The sequence below is a fragment of the Narcine bancroftii genome, chromosome 12 (genome assembly GCF_036971445.1).
Source record: "Narcine bancroftii isolate sNarBan1 chromosome 12, sNarBan1.hap1, whole genome shotgun sequence".
Lineage (NCBI taxonomy): Eukaryota > Metazoa > Chordata > Chondrichthyes > Torpediniformes > Narcinidae > Narcine > Narcine bancroftii.
In genome coordinates this window covers 8,771,538-8,784,740 of record NC_091480.1, presented here as the reverse complement: position 1 = coordinate 8,784,740, position 13,203 = coordinate 8,771,538, and the positions used below count along the sequence as shown (strand labels likewise).

The following is a 13,203-nucleotide window of genomic DNA, read 5'->3' as shown; positions in this document are numbered from 1 at the left end:
CTGGAATGCCAGGGGTGGTGCTAGAGGCTGGTAGAATAAGGACATTCAAAAGACAATTAGATTGTCACATAAATATGAGACAAATTGAAGGTTACACATAAGGCAGGCAAAAAATAGATTGTTGTGGAGGTATTCGTAGGTCAGCACATCGTGGGCTGTAGGGCCTGTACTATGCTATAATGTTCTATGTTCTAAGAACTCAACATTGGTGGAGGCAAAGGGATGGTTGATGTATCAGACTGAGAGCCTGCCTTAGGACTGAGAATGGGGAAGGGAGATAGCCAGTATATAAAAGGGAGTGAGAGAGGGGCAAGACAAACTGGTAGGTGATAAGTAGAAGGGAGAAATGATGGGAATGTGAGGCCAGGTTGGAAGGAGAAGAGAATTGGATTTCAGAACAGTAATTGCTATTTTTTTTTAAATGAACAATTTCATTGAGGAATTTTAACCAAAGGCAACTATCAGCACAGGAAGATGGAAGGACTCAATTGGTCATGGCAGGGAACAAGTAATCCATAAATAGTGCATTTATGCCTTAAAAGCAAATACAGACACCAAATACTTGAAAACTTTTGCCTTAGTGTAAGACAGTTTAAATCAATTTGTATTTTCATTTCATAACAGCTCAAGGATTCCGTTTATTCATCTAAGTGGCAAGGGATGACTCATACATCAAACTACAATTATAAGATGGACCACAAAATTAAACTGATTGTAATTTACAGGAAGAAAGAACTCTCCAGTTTTGCTTCTTTTTCTTCTCTGAAGGCAGTATCTTGTGCTGGAGAACTGCAAATTGTTTCTTATACAAGTAGTAATTTACATGCGAGTGTCTACAGTCTGGTTTCCCAAGCTCCATACAGTTCAGAGTTAAGCCTAACCTAATTACCCACTAGGAGCCTTCCAACGGAAGTATCAAAAGATTCTGCAATTACCAGTCGCATAATGAACAAGCAGGTGTGTAATTACAATGTTGCAGTACCTCAGATCTGTTAGACAAGCTCTGAATCGTAAACTCCAATGCAGCAATTCGTAACTCATGCTCCTGGTTCAAAGTCGAAAGCTGTTTCTGGTCAGGAAGAAATATATTCAAAAAACTCTCCATTAAAATATGCTCAACCCATACATACAAACTATTCTCAAAATGTTAGATCGCCTTTCTGGAATGTGTGGCCATCACAGAAGGTTTTAGTCCAAATATGTTTTCTAAGAGATCTTTGGAAATAAAGCACAATTATTGAGTTTAAATACAAGTTATTGTAGAGGCAGAGTGTTAGCTACATCATTTATTTTGAAAATGGTTAGCGTACACAAAAGAGATTTGAATAGTACAGGTATTAAATGAAAAATTTAGAAAATATCCAAGATTTTATTTTTCTGTTATTAAATCTAATCAAATTGCCAAAAGAACAAGTACAAATTGTTTACACATGAAGAGCATTTTTAAAAAAAATTTCAATACAGGTAGTCCCCAACTTACGACCTATTCAACTTGCATCCATCCACACATATGATTGAGTTTCGTACTCTCTCTCTAGAGAGAGGGATGTAAAAAAATATAAAATGTATGTAGTTTATGTTGTATTTGACAAAAGTATTACAGGGATACAGGGCATGCAAGAGCCAAAATGTGTGTACTTACCTTGTTAGTTGGCATTCCAGGGTCCATAGACTGGGCGCGGTTATCTTGATTCCTGTGCGCATGTGTGAGTTGCTGGAGCTCGGTTGGCGCAAGCGCAGTGGGTCCGCGCACTGGAGGTCGGTTGGCGCACGCGCAGTGGGTCCCTGCACTGGAGGGATTCATGAATTAAATTTCAGTTGGCGCATGCGCGAGAGTTAAAGGTGCAAATTCAATATTGTCAGGGCACTTAACCCTCACGTATACGCCAACTGAATTCCAATACACAAATCCACTGAACATTCACCAATCGATCTCCAATATGCAAACCCACCACACATGTGCTAACCACGACTCACGCATACCCACAGGAATCAAGATAGCCACGCCCAGCCTATGGGCCCCAGAACACTGACTAACAATGCACACATTTTGACCCTTGCAAGCCTGTACCCCGTTATAGTTTGTCAAATAGAACAAAAATCTACGATGAAATGAATATTTGATTAAAACGTTGGCTTTTAGACTTCGGAATTCCACCCACGCAGGCAAAATTCCAACTTGCGTCCGTTCCTAGACATGAGTGATCCTTCAGTCCCTATTACAGTTGTAAGTCGGGGACTACCTGTACTTTAAAGCTGTAGTAGATTCATAGCAGTGAAATTTATGTGAATCAGTGAAGCCATTTCCTAAACTGCCAGGATTCTAATGTTAGAATATTAATGTTTCTTCATCTCTGGCTAACTGAAGAACTCCACTAGCACTTATTTCCAAAAGCTTCCAATCTTATCTTAAAGGACCATCTGCATAAACAGAAATGTTCAAAGAACTGCTCACTGGTCAAACACTTTTTAAAAAAAATCCAAAGCATCCAGGCAAATGAATGCATATTGTTTGCCAAGTACTGAAGGATGATCGACGTGATTAAAAGAGAATTCAAGAGCTTTTTGGAACTAATATTCTAGAATTTACAAAATATCACTACAAATTCAAATCACAATTTCTTTTTAAACATACAGCAAGTTAACAGGACCTTCTGGCCCACGAGCCTGTGCCACTCAATTAACCATCAACGCCCATATGTTTTGAAGGGTGGGTGGAAACCAAAGCACCTGGAGGAAACCCAAGCAGACACAGGGAGAATGGACAAACAGAACCGGATTCAAACTCTGGTTGCTGGCACTGTAACACCGTTGCACTGACCACTATCTTAACCGTGCAGGCTCGTGTGTCAAAAGGGTCTGCTCCCATGAGGTATGTCTAAGATTTGGCATAATTCTGCAAAAAAAAATTAAATAGACTTTCATTTGTTGTCTTTTTTTTTAAACAATCTTTCTTTCTGAAAAATGTTTCTTCAAGAGCAAAGAAGCTTCAAGTAAAATGTAGTCTTGCTTAACTCTTTTGAAGCCAGTTCTAAGTCAGAAAGCTGCACTTGAGTCACCTTGTACCAACCCTAAATACTAATGGTGATTCAAAAATCCATATGTAAATACAAGATTGCCCAGTTAGATAACAAATCAACATTGTCCAGGTGTAATTTGAAGTATGTAAAACAGCTCAAATATGAAAACATAATGCCAGAAAAAAATCAGGTCACACAGCATACTTTAAAAAGATACATAACTGATGTTTTGTGCTTAAGCCCTTCATCAAAGTATGATCAATATGTAGGACAAGCACCTGAATTAAATGGTGGCATGAAGGCAGGGGGAGGAGCACAGGCACGAGGTCATAGGTGGATATGGGGGAAGAACCAGGGAAGGGAGGCAGAGTTGATTCAGAATCCAGCGAGGAAATCGGCATGGGCTTAGAACAGATTATGTATCTTTATCTTTACTTTATGAAGTACAATGCATGTCCTGCTGGGTTTTCCAGCATTTCTGTGTTTTTACTACAATCACAGCATCTGCAGACTTTCACGTTTCACTCAAAGATAAAATTCACTGGGGAAAAAAATAAATCCAACATTTGGCTCAGCTCAAGTTTTACAAACCAGAACCTAGCTACAGCAAGAAACTGCTACTAGAGAGGCCTCATATCTACAGTTGATATGGTTGTTAACTGTAGCAAAGCTGAACAAATTAGAATACAATCACTATGAAGTTCATTGCAGCTGTTGCACCTTCTAACCTCCCATTCCAGTTACTTACCTGGAAATGATCAGTTCCTTCCAACTTTATCTCTTCCCGCAGCACATTTGAATGCTGGCTCATCAAATTTCTAACGAGGATGGAAATTCTTTCTCTATCGCTCATCTCTCTGACCTGCTCCTGAAGTTTCTCCAACAAACCAGCAAACTGACTGTAACGAACATCAGAAGTTTGAGCGGTCTGAAGACATCTGTCACTCAGAACGGCAACCTGCTTTTCCAATTCTGCCACACGGTTCCAATCAAAAGAGTGTCCAGTTTTCTGAAACAAATAGTCACACAGTGAAAAAATAGCACTTCAGGTCCTGGGCAATGCTGCAGAAAATTATTCTTGCTGGAATCATTACCATTGGAATTGATGGGGAACCTGGAATCTCCACGTTTGTCTGAATATTTGGTACAATTTCTTTTGAACGCTGCGTTGTTTGTAATGCTGTTCCGTTGAAGATTGGCAACAATGACCACAAACCTGCCAGTCCATAGTATCGCAGACCAACTGAAGAAATAAAAGGCATTTCATGGGAAAGTTACAACACTGCTCAAAAGACAACAAGCAGGTAAAAATAAAACCACAGTAGTTTCTGCCTATTTAACAGTGCAAAATGCATTGAATCACAGCAAGATTTAATGCTTTTTCAGCTTCATTTCTTTAATTGGTCCTTTTATCAATACTGTAATAAAACAGGGCAAATTCTAACATATTAGGGCTACCCATTTCAAACTTCATGACTTGACACAAGAAAAAATATATTAAATGCTGTATTTTCATGTATATATGCACATGTTTCAAGTCAGCACTGACTGCAAGAAGTTTCTACATCCTCTCGGTGTCTGTGTGGATTTCCTCCCACACTCCACAGCTCAAGGGGGCGATTTGGGAAGCTCAAGACCATGGGGTGGAAGTGCACATTCTGGTCTAGGGGCATCAATTCAATTCAACAGCACAGATGAACCTTTGGGCACGACCTGATGGCTGGAAAGGGGTACTGATGGTAGTGATCAGCCATGATCTGTAAAATGGCGGTGCTGGCTCGAAGGGCCTACTCCAGCTCCTATTGTCTATTGTCTATGTTATATGCGTATTTTACAAACCAGGCATCCCCTGAGCATTATATGCGTGTGTGTGCTATACGAGAATATTTTTACATGTTTGAAGAACGCGTACAATAGTGGGCGTGGGAATATAATAGCAGCATTGAAAGAATGGGCACGATTTATAATGGGATTGGTAAATTTTGATTTTGGGAGTATCTCTTTCCAGGAATCATCTATATAATGCGCGATTATTGTCACCTCTGGGGAAAGTTGATTGGGTGTTAATTGCAGGTGATTAACTATGGCAGATACTGGTATGTGCTTTGTCTCATGTTCCATTTAAATGCAAATTGCTTTTGTCAGTCGGAATTTTTTTTAACATAATTGATGATTTTTCCGTGCATTTATATGGGTGCACGCTGTATGCGTGTGCGCTACAGGAGTGAAAGCATGGAACTTTTAACTTAATTGAATTTAACTAAAATACTTTTGCTTCCTTTAATTGATTTACCAGATTAGTCTCAAAATAGTCTTCACACAACCCACTAGATGACACTGTTCTACCACTTAAACAAACCTAAACAAGAGTGAACTTAATATGTGATATTATTTTTGCAAGGGAATGGGCAAAAAATTGGATACAAATTTGCCAAATCTTGGTCACATAAAATTAAAAATGTAATTACAAAGAGAAGGATCAGGAAGCCTAATCGATTATGGTCTGGAAGTAGAGCACATCATTTCGAACATTAATAAATTTACCTCTTGGATACTAATTATGCCAGACCATTTAAACGCTAGCTTTAATAATTGGTATCAAATAAAGAGAGATTTATTATTTGTAGGCCAAAATTCTAATTATTCAAAGAATTTTGTTTCCACGTTACTCAATTAGACTACTTTTACTCCTCCATCACAAAGTGAATTAGTGAATATTGTGACTAGTCTATTCACTTTCCCAAATGTATCTTTCTAAAATAAAGATTTCATCTCAACAACTGCATGTTATCTGCATGAATAATAATTAATAGCACGTCTGTTAGAATTTTTTTTAAATTTTTTTTTAAATTTTTTATTTTTCACACCATAAATCACATTAGCCATGATATACACTATTTCTTTTTCACACATATACAGTGACTTTTTCTCCCCCCCCCCTCCTCCCAAGCCACCCCCCCACCCCCCCTCTCATCCATTTTAGGTATACAATCTAGGTTGCATTAAGCCAGTCAGACAATGTTGTCATTCAACAAAAATACACCAGTTAGATATTTAAGGATGTTATTTGTCTCAAGTGCTGAAGGGGTTGGGCCACAGGGAATCAATGTGTTATCTCCCACATGGCATGTTTAAAAGAAATTAAACAATATAATTCATGATGTAAATGGCTGTCTTAGTTGTGAAATAAGCTGCAAGATTCCATCTGCAATCATATTCATTCCAGTTTAGTACAGAAGATCGCAACAGGTTGGCATACAGCTTGACTAAATATGCAACAGCCTTCCTAAAATACAAGATGAGTGGCATTGTCACTTCTTCAGCACCAAATCAGCCTTATTGTGTAATACTGCTTCATCAGGTTAATTCTGCAGTGAGGAACATTATTTCCAATCTGTGCTCTGAGCACTTTTGATTTATGCTACAAAAAGAACGAGAGCACAACTCAAACATTGCGTTCACTTACCAAATAAAAGAAAAAATGGAATCAGCAAAAGTAACCATCTGAGTAATCTGGGAAGACACCTGAATGTAAAGACAAAATTCCCAAACTAAATTAAATCCTGTCATTTTTTTTTTAAAAACATGATCAATTCAGCACCCTTCTTCCAACATGTAAAGTCCAACAAAACATCAGCAAAACATACCTGGTGAGCAAAAATACATCAAGAAGGGACATTAAAGTAATCAGCTGGTACCATCCAGTTCCAAGCCACCAAAATGCTCCTGAAGCAGCTTTTCCTAAACAAAAAAATGCAAAATAATGTAGAACCAAATAATTGTGTGCTCGCGTTGAGAAACAGCTGGTTGAAACGCTGCTACAAACGTGCGGCACAAAACACCCTAGCTAGAAATCTGTGAAAATAACAACAAATGGCGGATTCCAAAGTGCAAGAATGCTAAAGAAAACTGGGGATTATATTACTGAAGCCATTGCAACATGCCAAAAACATGGATGAAATCAAAGTACGATTACATGCACTATATATATATGTAAAAAAACAGCATAAGGGGACCAACCATGCAAAAATCAATTCAGTGGAAGAAATGAAAATTAAAAATCAAATAACCTGGAGATACAATGGCCAACCACAGAATAGACAAGATCTTCCTGGATACAAACCAGGCAATAGCACCAGCAGCCTGGATCATTTGCAGCAACAATGAGCCTACAAATATAGAATAAGTCAATCTGCAACACATCAGCTTAGCAAATTCAGATCATTTCTTTTGGGTATGAATATTATCTATTAAGTATTTTATAAATATTATTTATTAAGTACACTGCACTAAGTGCACCAATTATACTAAGCATGCAATAATAAGAAGTTTCACCATTTTTCAAAAAGTTGAAACGAGATTAGAAGATAAAGTAGAATTTTTAAAAAAGACAACCTGCGTAAGAAAAGACCAGCCAGATATTCCGTGTGTCTTGTGTATGCTTCATGTACTGCACCTCAGTGGATTTATGTATATCGTGTTGTATCCCCTTACAGTCATCACCTGTTGATTGTGGCAGTACAATCCATCAGTAAAGTGAAAAAAGTGAATTTGTGGTCAAGCGTATTGATCGGCCCCACAAGCAGCTGTGGAATGATGCAGCAATGTCAGGTAGCAAACCAAAATACTTACATAAAGATTCCCCACTTATATTCAGGTGTCCATCCCTAGTAATCAAGTCTTTTACATTCATTCTTCCACAGTAACTTGAATGGGCTGCAACACAGAAACCGATCCTTAGCTGATCCCTTTCTCCAAGATAAATCTTGCTCCCCAATCAATAGGAAATGAAGTTATCGTATTTGCATGTAGCCAAGGCAATGCTCATGCATGCAAATGAGCAAGCTTAACGAGTATTTACCTAAATAAATCAGTAAAATGCTTCAACATGCTTTAATTTTGAAGTGTCATGCAGTCCAAATCAAACTAGCAAAAAGTAAACAGAGCAAAGGGCAAAATCCATTTTGCTCAGATTCTAACACAAGGAGTTGTGAATGGTTGGAGAAGCACTGAAAAGTCTACAATGAAACCTTCAAAATAATGCGAGGTGAGTAATCTGGAGAAAACAGTAATTGGCTCATTGAGATAGAAAGATTTCTTTATGTCCATGCATGCATTTCAACCAACATGTACCTTGGGAGCAAAAACCAGTCTTCAATAAAATTGTTTGATAAAGTTGGAAAAGCCATGTTGCTGCAGTAGATATAGTGTGCTTTGCCCATCGATACGCTTGACTTGTGAACAACCCCACTCCTCCTAAAAATAAAATGAATGCAACCCATTTTTAAAACCAGAGATTAGATTTGTTCTTTACATACACAAATAATCCCACTGAAGGAAAAAAAAACAGGCACTGGAGTTTTGCTGATGAGATCCTTGAAAATTAAATAGTAAAAATTAATTTGAAGTATTAAAACAATCTTCAGATAAATAAAATTGGTTATTCATGTTTCACATTGCATGTTCTAAAGAGCAATTATAACTTCTCAATCTTCATAGTTTCATAAATTTCTGCCCTTGGAACAAAAAATAAATCTGCAGTTCAATCAAGTAAACTCCTTTGCAAGAGGAAGAGAAAGAATACCACATTAACAATCAGATATCCTGCAAATTAAATTATTCAGCATGAATCAAGGTTACTAAACAAATTAAAATTTGGATATTTTTAATTAGGTTGCATCAATGGCTCAGTGCAAATAAAAAGTCTGGATAATTTATTTGTTAAATTATATCATGTAATGTACTACAAACCCAAGTAACTCCGGAAAAGTAAAATCATATGGGCAAAGCAAGCTTTCTCCTTGGCCTTTGACAATAACTTTAAAGACTAATATACAGAGAATAATATCTTCCTGCTTTCACACAGGCCCACTTCTGAGGATGCCATCTTAACTGATTAGTAGATATATTAAAATAAAATCAAAATTTCACTTCACAAAATATTAATTTCCCACTTATCACTCAACTTCCACGTAGTGTCTGCCATTGTCAATACACTGTTTCCCCTTTCAATCACTCACTTTGACACAGCCTCTGTTTAGCCTTGAAGAATAAACTCTCCAATCCTACCACACACCCTAATGACTCATGCATACATTTCCTCAAATAATCTCTTGTTCTTTTACAATTGTTTTTAAATCAGTACCACCTCTTCCCATCGCACACCATGAACATCCACAAACGCAGCTGCAGGTGATAGTCTCAAATGATACCGACCCTCATGAACCCTTGGGGCTTCCAGTCACAAGCACTTCTGTCGAAATGACACTGTGGAAAGTCTTTGATATATTAATCACTTACTTGACTTGTCTTTGTTTCTACTCCTGGAGTACACGATGGAAGTAGGTGCATGAGAGGCACAGTGCGCTGTCAGAAAATCTTTTCGTTCAGAAAGAATGCTGCAGTCGGCACAGGTGTAACCATTGTATCTGGCATTCTGCATTTCACCTGTCAGTATATCCCCATTTGCTTGGATAAAAGTTGTGTTTCCTCCTACTTGGCAAGAGCAAATCAAGATAAATGTTGATGTCAATACACTAACAAGAATAGTAAAACCATAGAATATTACAGAACAGAAGACAGGCCCTTCAGTCCTTCTAGCTTGAGCCAAACTATTATTCTGCCTAGCCCAATGACCTGCACCCATTCCATATCCCTCCATGCCCATCCCATCCACTGACCTATCCAAATTTTTCTTAAAAGTTAAAATTGAGCATGCAGTCACCACTTCAGCTGGCAGCTCGTTCCACACTCCCACTATTCTCTGTGGAAAGAAACTCCCCCCATGTTCCTCCTGACCTTCTCCCCCTTTCACCCTAAACGCATGTCCTCTCATTTGTATCTCGGTGGAAAAAGCCTACTTGCATTTAGTATCTGTTGAACAATTAAAAATACTTACTTCTGCCATCTCCATCCTCTTCATCCAATCCTAAATATCATAAACAGTTTAAATCAATTTCTTAGAATGCTGCTACATTATCTCCAACAATTTCACTATAGTTTGTTTCAAGTTAAATGTTGGACAAAAGGAACACTCACCTTAAAAAAAAAGGCTAAGATTTTATATTGGTTCAAAATTTTTAATTCAAATGGAAGGAACAATTTTTAAAATAAAATCAAGAACAATAAAAACACAAATTCCAATGGCTCGACAGATGTCAAAATTATCGAAGGAATTAAACAAATCCAAGTTTTTTTTCCTATATAATTGATTGTAATCCACATCTTGAAATCATGAACAAACCACCTTATAAAGTAATACAATATGAAAAATTGTAATTGGGATATTGGTGGAGATGATGTCCTGTAGATAAGTTCGACCTCATTATTTTTGTGAGATAGTGGTCATTTCACATAACCACCAAACTACCGTCTATTCCTGCAGAATGCATCACAGTTCAGTCCTAACCCATTTTTTTAAAAACACCTTGCAGAAGTCAATCGTTATCAGCACTCATCATAGCCAATTGATCAACCCCCACCAAAATGACACTCAGCTCATTGGGGTGATAAGGATCAAATGCAAATCTCTCCTGGTTTATATCACCCAAATTTGTGCTGTGCACCAAATTTCCCTACTTCGCCATTCGAAACAATTAAGATTTACAGATATGAAAATGAAATGTGATGGATTCATTTCATATTCAAGTGGTCTTCATGAATATTGACAGCGTGCACTGGCTCACAATCAGACAAAATGTGGGTTGTCAGGTTGGAGTTGTTCAAAATATTAATTAGGCTACTCGTTTACTGTATGCAGTTCTCATCATCATTTTAAAGGAAGGATGAAGTAGCAATTGAAAAAGGCAGAAGTAATTCACCAGATTGTTGACTGGGGCGAGATACTCTAACAATTTCAAAAGGTAAATTGGTTCCAAAAAATATACAGCAGACACAAAGAATCAGAACAATGTTCAAACAGCTTAAGAATTTCCTCCAAGATGGGAGGATAAACTAGAATGGAGCTAAACACAGGTCGAGATAAAGTAGCACAGGACCTCTGAAATATTTACCAATTGATGTGTTAACCAACAGTAACACAAATAAAATTTGTTTTTGCTTGCTTCTCTTTATGCGGTTCAAGTGGTTTCCGCAAAAACCACGCTGGTGGTTTTAAGATAACATCTCTAAATACCATGTTTCACTTTTGATTAATAAGCGATGCTCCTAGTTGAGAAAAACTTCAGAAAGGCACATTTCTTGTTTCTTTTTTGTTTAAATGTTTTATTTTTGATTTTCCAAGATTTACACAAATTCAACGACATTACATTCAGAATCCATTTTTCTCCTCGCCCACCCCTCCTATATCCTAATACCACAAGGAAAAGATTATGTAAATTAAACAAACATAAAGAACCAAAAATCTAAAGGAGCCAAATATAAATCCAGAGTAACAAAGTAAAATGAAAAGGATATGAAACAAGAGCATGTCATCTACACCATGACCCTCCTCATTTATCTCAGTCATTCACTCTTGGTATGGATTTCTGCCTTTCTTCTATTTGGAAGAGGTGTAGCTATATCGGCGTACCTACGTGCTGCAGATAAGGCTGACAAACCCCAATGAATGTGTCATATTTCCTCCTTAAATTGTACGTGATTTTCTCCAAGGGAATATAACTCTGCATTTTCATATTCATCGTGTAACATTTAGTTGGGAGTTGGACTTCCACGTGACTGCTATACATTTCCTGGCTACTGCCAAGGCAACCTTCACGAACTGAATTTGGTACTTAGACAGTTTAAAACTAACATCCATAATGTTTCCCAAAAGGTACAATTCCGGATCCTGTGGAAAATCCACAGGATTTTCCAGAATGCCCCCCTGGTCCTCCCAGAAGGATCTCACTTTTGAACACAGCCAGGTTAAATGGCTAAAGGTTCCAATCTCCACACCACATCTAAAGCACATTTCTGAAATTTCTGATTCGGATTTATGTAATTTTTGTGGGGTGAGGTACAGTTGATGCAAGAAATTATACTGCACCAAGCTATACCTGGCTATCCTGACACAGGTCCGACCAGCAACGCTCGCGGATTGTTGTGCCCAAGTCTGTCTCCCACCTTCCCTTGCCTTATGTAAGCCTGGCTTCAGGCCCTCACTTTGGAATGGAAGATACATCATAGAAATAATTCTTGTTTCTTGCATCCAAAAATGAGATTTGACACTACACTAAAACCAGGAACATACCTCTTTAGTGAACATTCAGTGGTTTTTACACACTTGTTAGCAAATTTCCAAAACTAGCCTGATTCCTCAATTTATCCCCCGACCCTATCAAATTCTAAACTCATGAAATAAAATTTAAATACTTCCCTCGTCTTGCGCACCTAAATGTAAAGATTGACAAATATGGAGAAACAATTTAAAAAAAAATTTCTGGCCTGTTTAAAGCATCATAAATTATGCTCAGTACCTCAGGAAACTGTTCAGACACCTATTAAAAAATTTAAATCACACCAATTCATAATAATTCTGAAAATGAGGAAGTTGCAATCCTCCTAAAGCAATTTCCAAGTCAATTTCTGCAATGATACCCTTGCCATTTTACCTTTCCATAGAAAAGTCCTCACCAAAGCATTCAAGTCTTTAAAGAATTTTTGGGGAATTCTACATGGAATAGACTGAAAAAGGTATTGTATATAGGGAAAGATATTCATTTTCACGCAATTTATTCATCTTATCAATGTTATTGGTAAATCTTTCCACCAATTTAAATCATATTTAATCTTAGAGATTTCTCGCCTTTGTTTTTGTACAGGGTGATGATGGTGGCATCACGAAGATCCTGAGGCAGTTTACCTTGGTCCCAACAAAGCTTGAAAAACTCATGCAGTTTGGCATGCAGAGTTTTGCCGCCAGCCTTCCAGACTTCTGGGGGGATTCCATCCATACCTGCTGCTTTGCCACTTTTCAGTTGTTCGATTGCCTTATATGTCTCATCCAGGGTGGGAACCTCATCCAGCTCTAGCCTTAGGGGCTGTTGAGGGAGCTGGAGCAGGGCGGAATCTTGGACTGAGCGGTTGGCACTGAAAAGAGATTGGAAGTGTTCTGACCATCGGTTGAGGATGGAGATCTTGTCGCTGAGGAGGACTTTGCCGTCTGAGCTGCGCAGCGGGCTTTGGACTTGGGGTGAGGGGCCGTACACAGGTGAGAAATCAGACTGCTCAAACTACAGGGGAA

General features: G+C 38.0%; 1 protein-coding gene across 7 annotated transcripts in view; it reads right to left on the bottom strand.

The window, feature by feature from the left end:
• sun1b (Sad1 and UNC84 domain containing 1b) overlaps window positions 1–13,203 on the bottom strand; it is a 69,279-nt gene that overhangs the window by 16,133 nt on the left and 39,943 nt on the right. For 3 of the 7 annotated variants that reach the window (XM_069906170.1, XM_069906171.1, XM_069906169.1), the window contains 11 exons: window positions 9,919–9,948; window positions 9,321–9,515; window positions 8,154–8,276; window positions 7,653–7,736; window positions 7,416–7,523; window positions 7,091–7,189; window positions 6,668–6,761; window positions 6,487–6,545; window positions 4,115–4,263; window positions 3,769–4,029; window positions 983–1,069 (listed from right to left, as the gene is read on the bottom strand). In XM_069906170.1, coding sequence (XP_069762271.1) covers window positions 983–1,069; window positions 3,769–4,029; window positions 4,115–4,263; window positions 6,487–6,545; window positions 6,668–6,761; window positions 7,091–7,189; window positions 7,416–7,523; window positions 7,653–7,736; window positions 8,154–8,276; window positions 9,321–9,515; window positions 9,919–9,948 — 1,289 coding nt within the window. The remainder of the gene's footprint in view (window positions 1–982; window positions 1,070–3,768; window positions 4,030–4,114; window positions 4,264–6,486; window positions 6,546–6,667; window positions 6,762–7,090; window positions 7,190–7,415; window positions 7,524–7,652; window positions 7,737–8,153; window positions 8,277–9,320; window positions 9,516–9,918; window positions 9,949–13,203) is intronic. The other 4 variants (XM_069906166.1, XM_069906168.1, XM_069906167.1 and 1 more) reach the window with 4 other exon arrangements.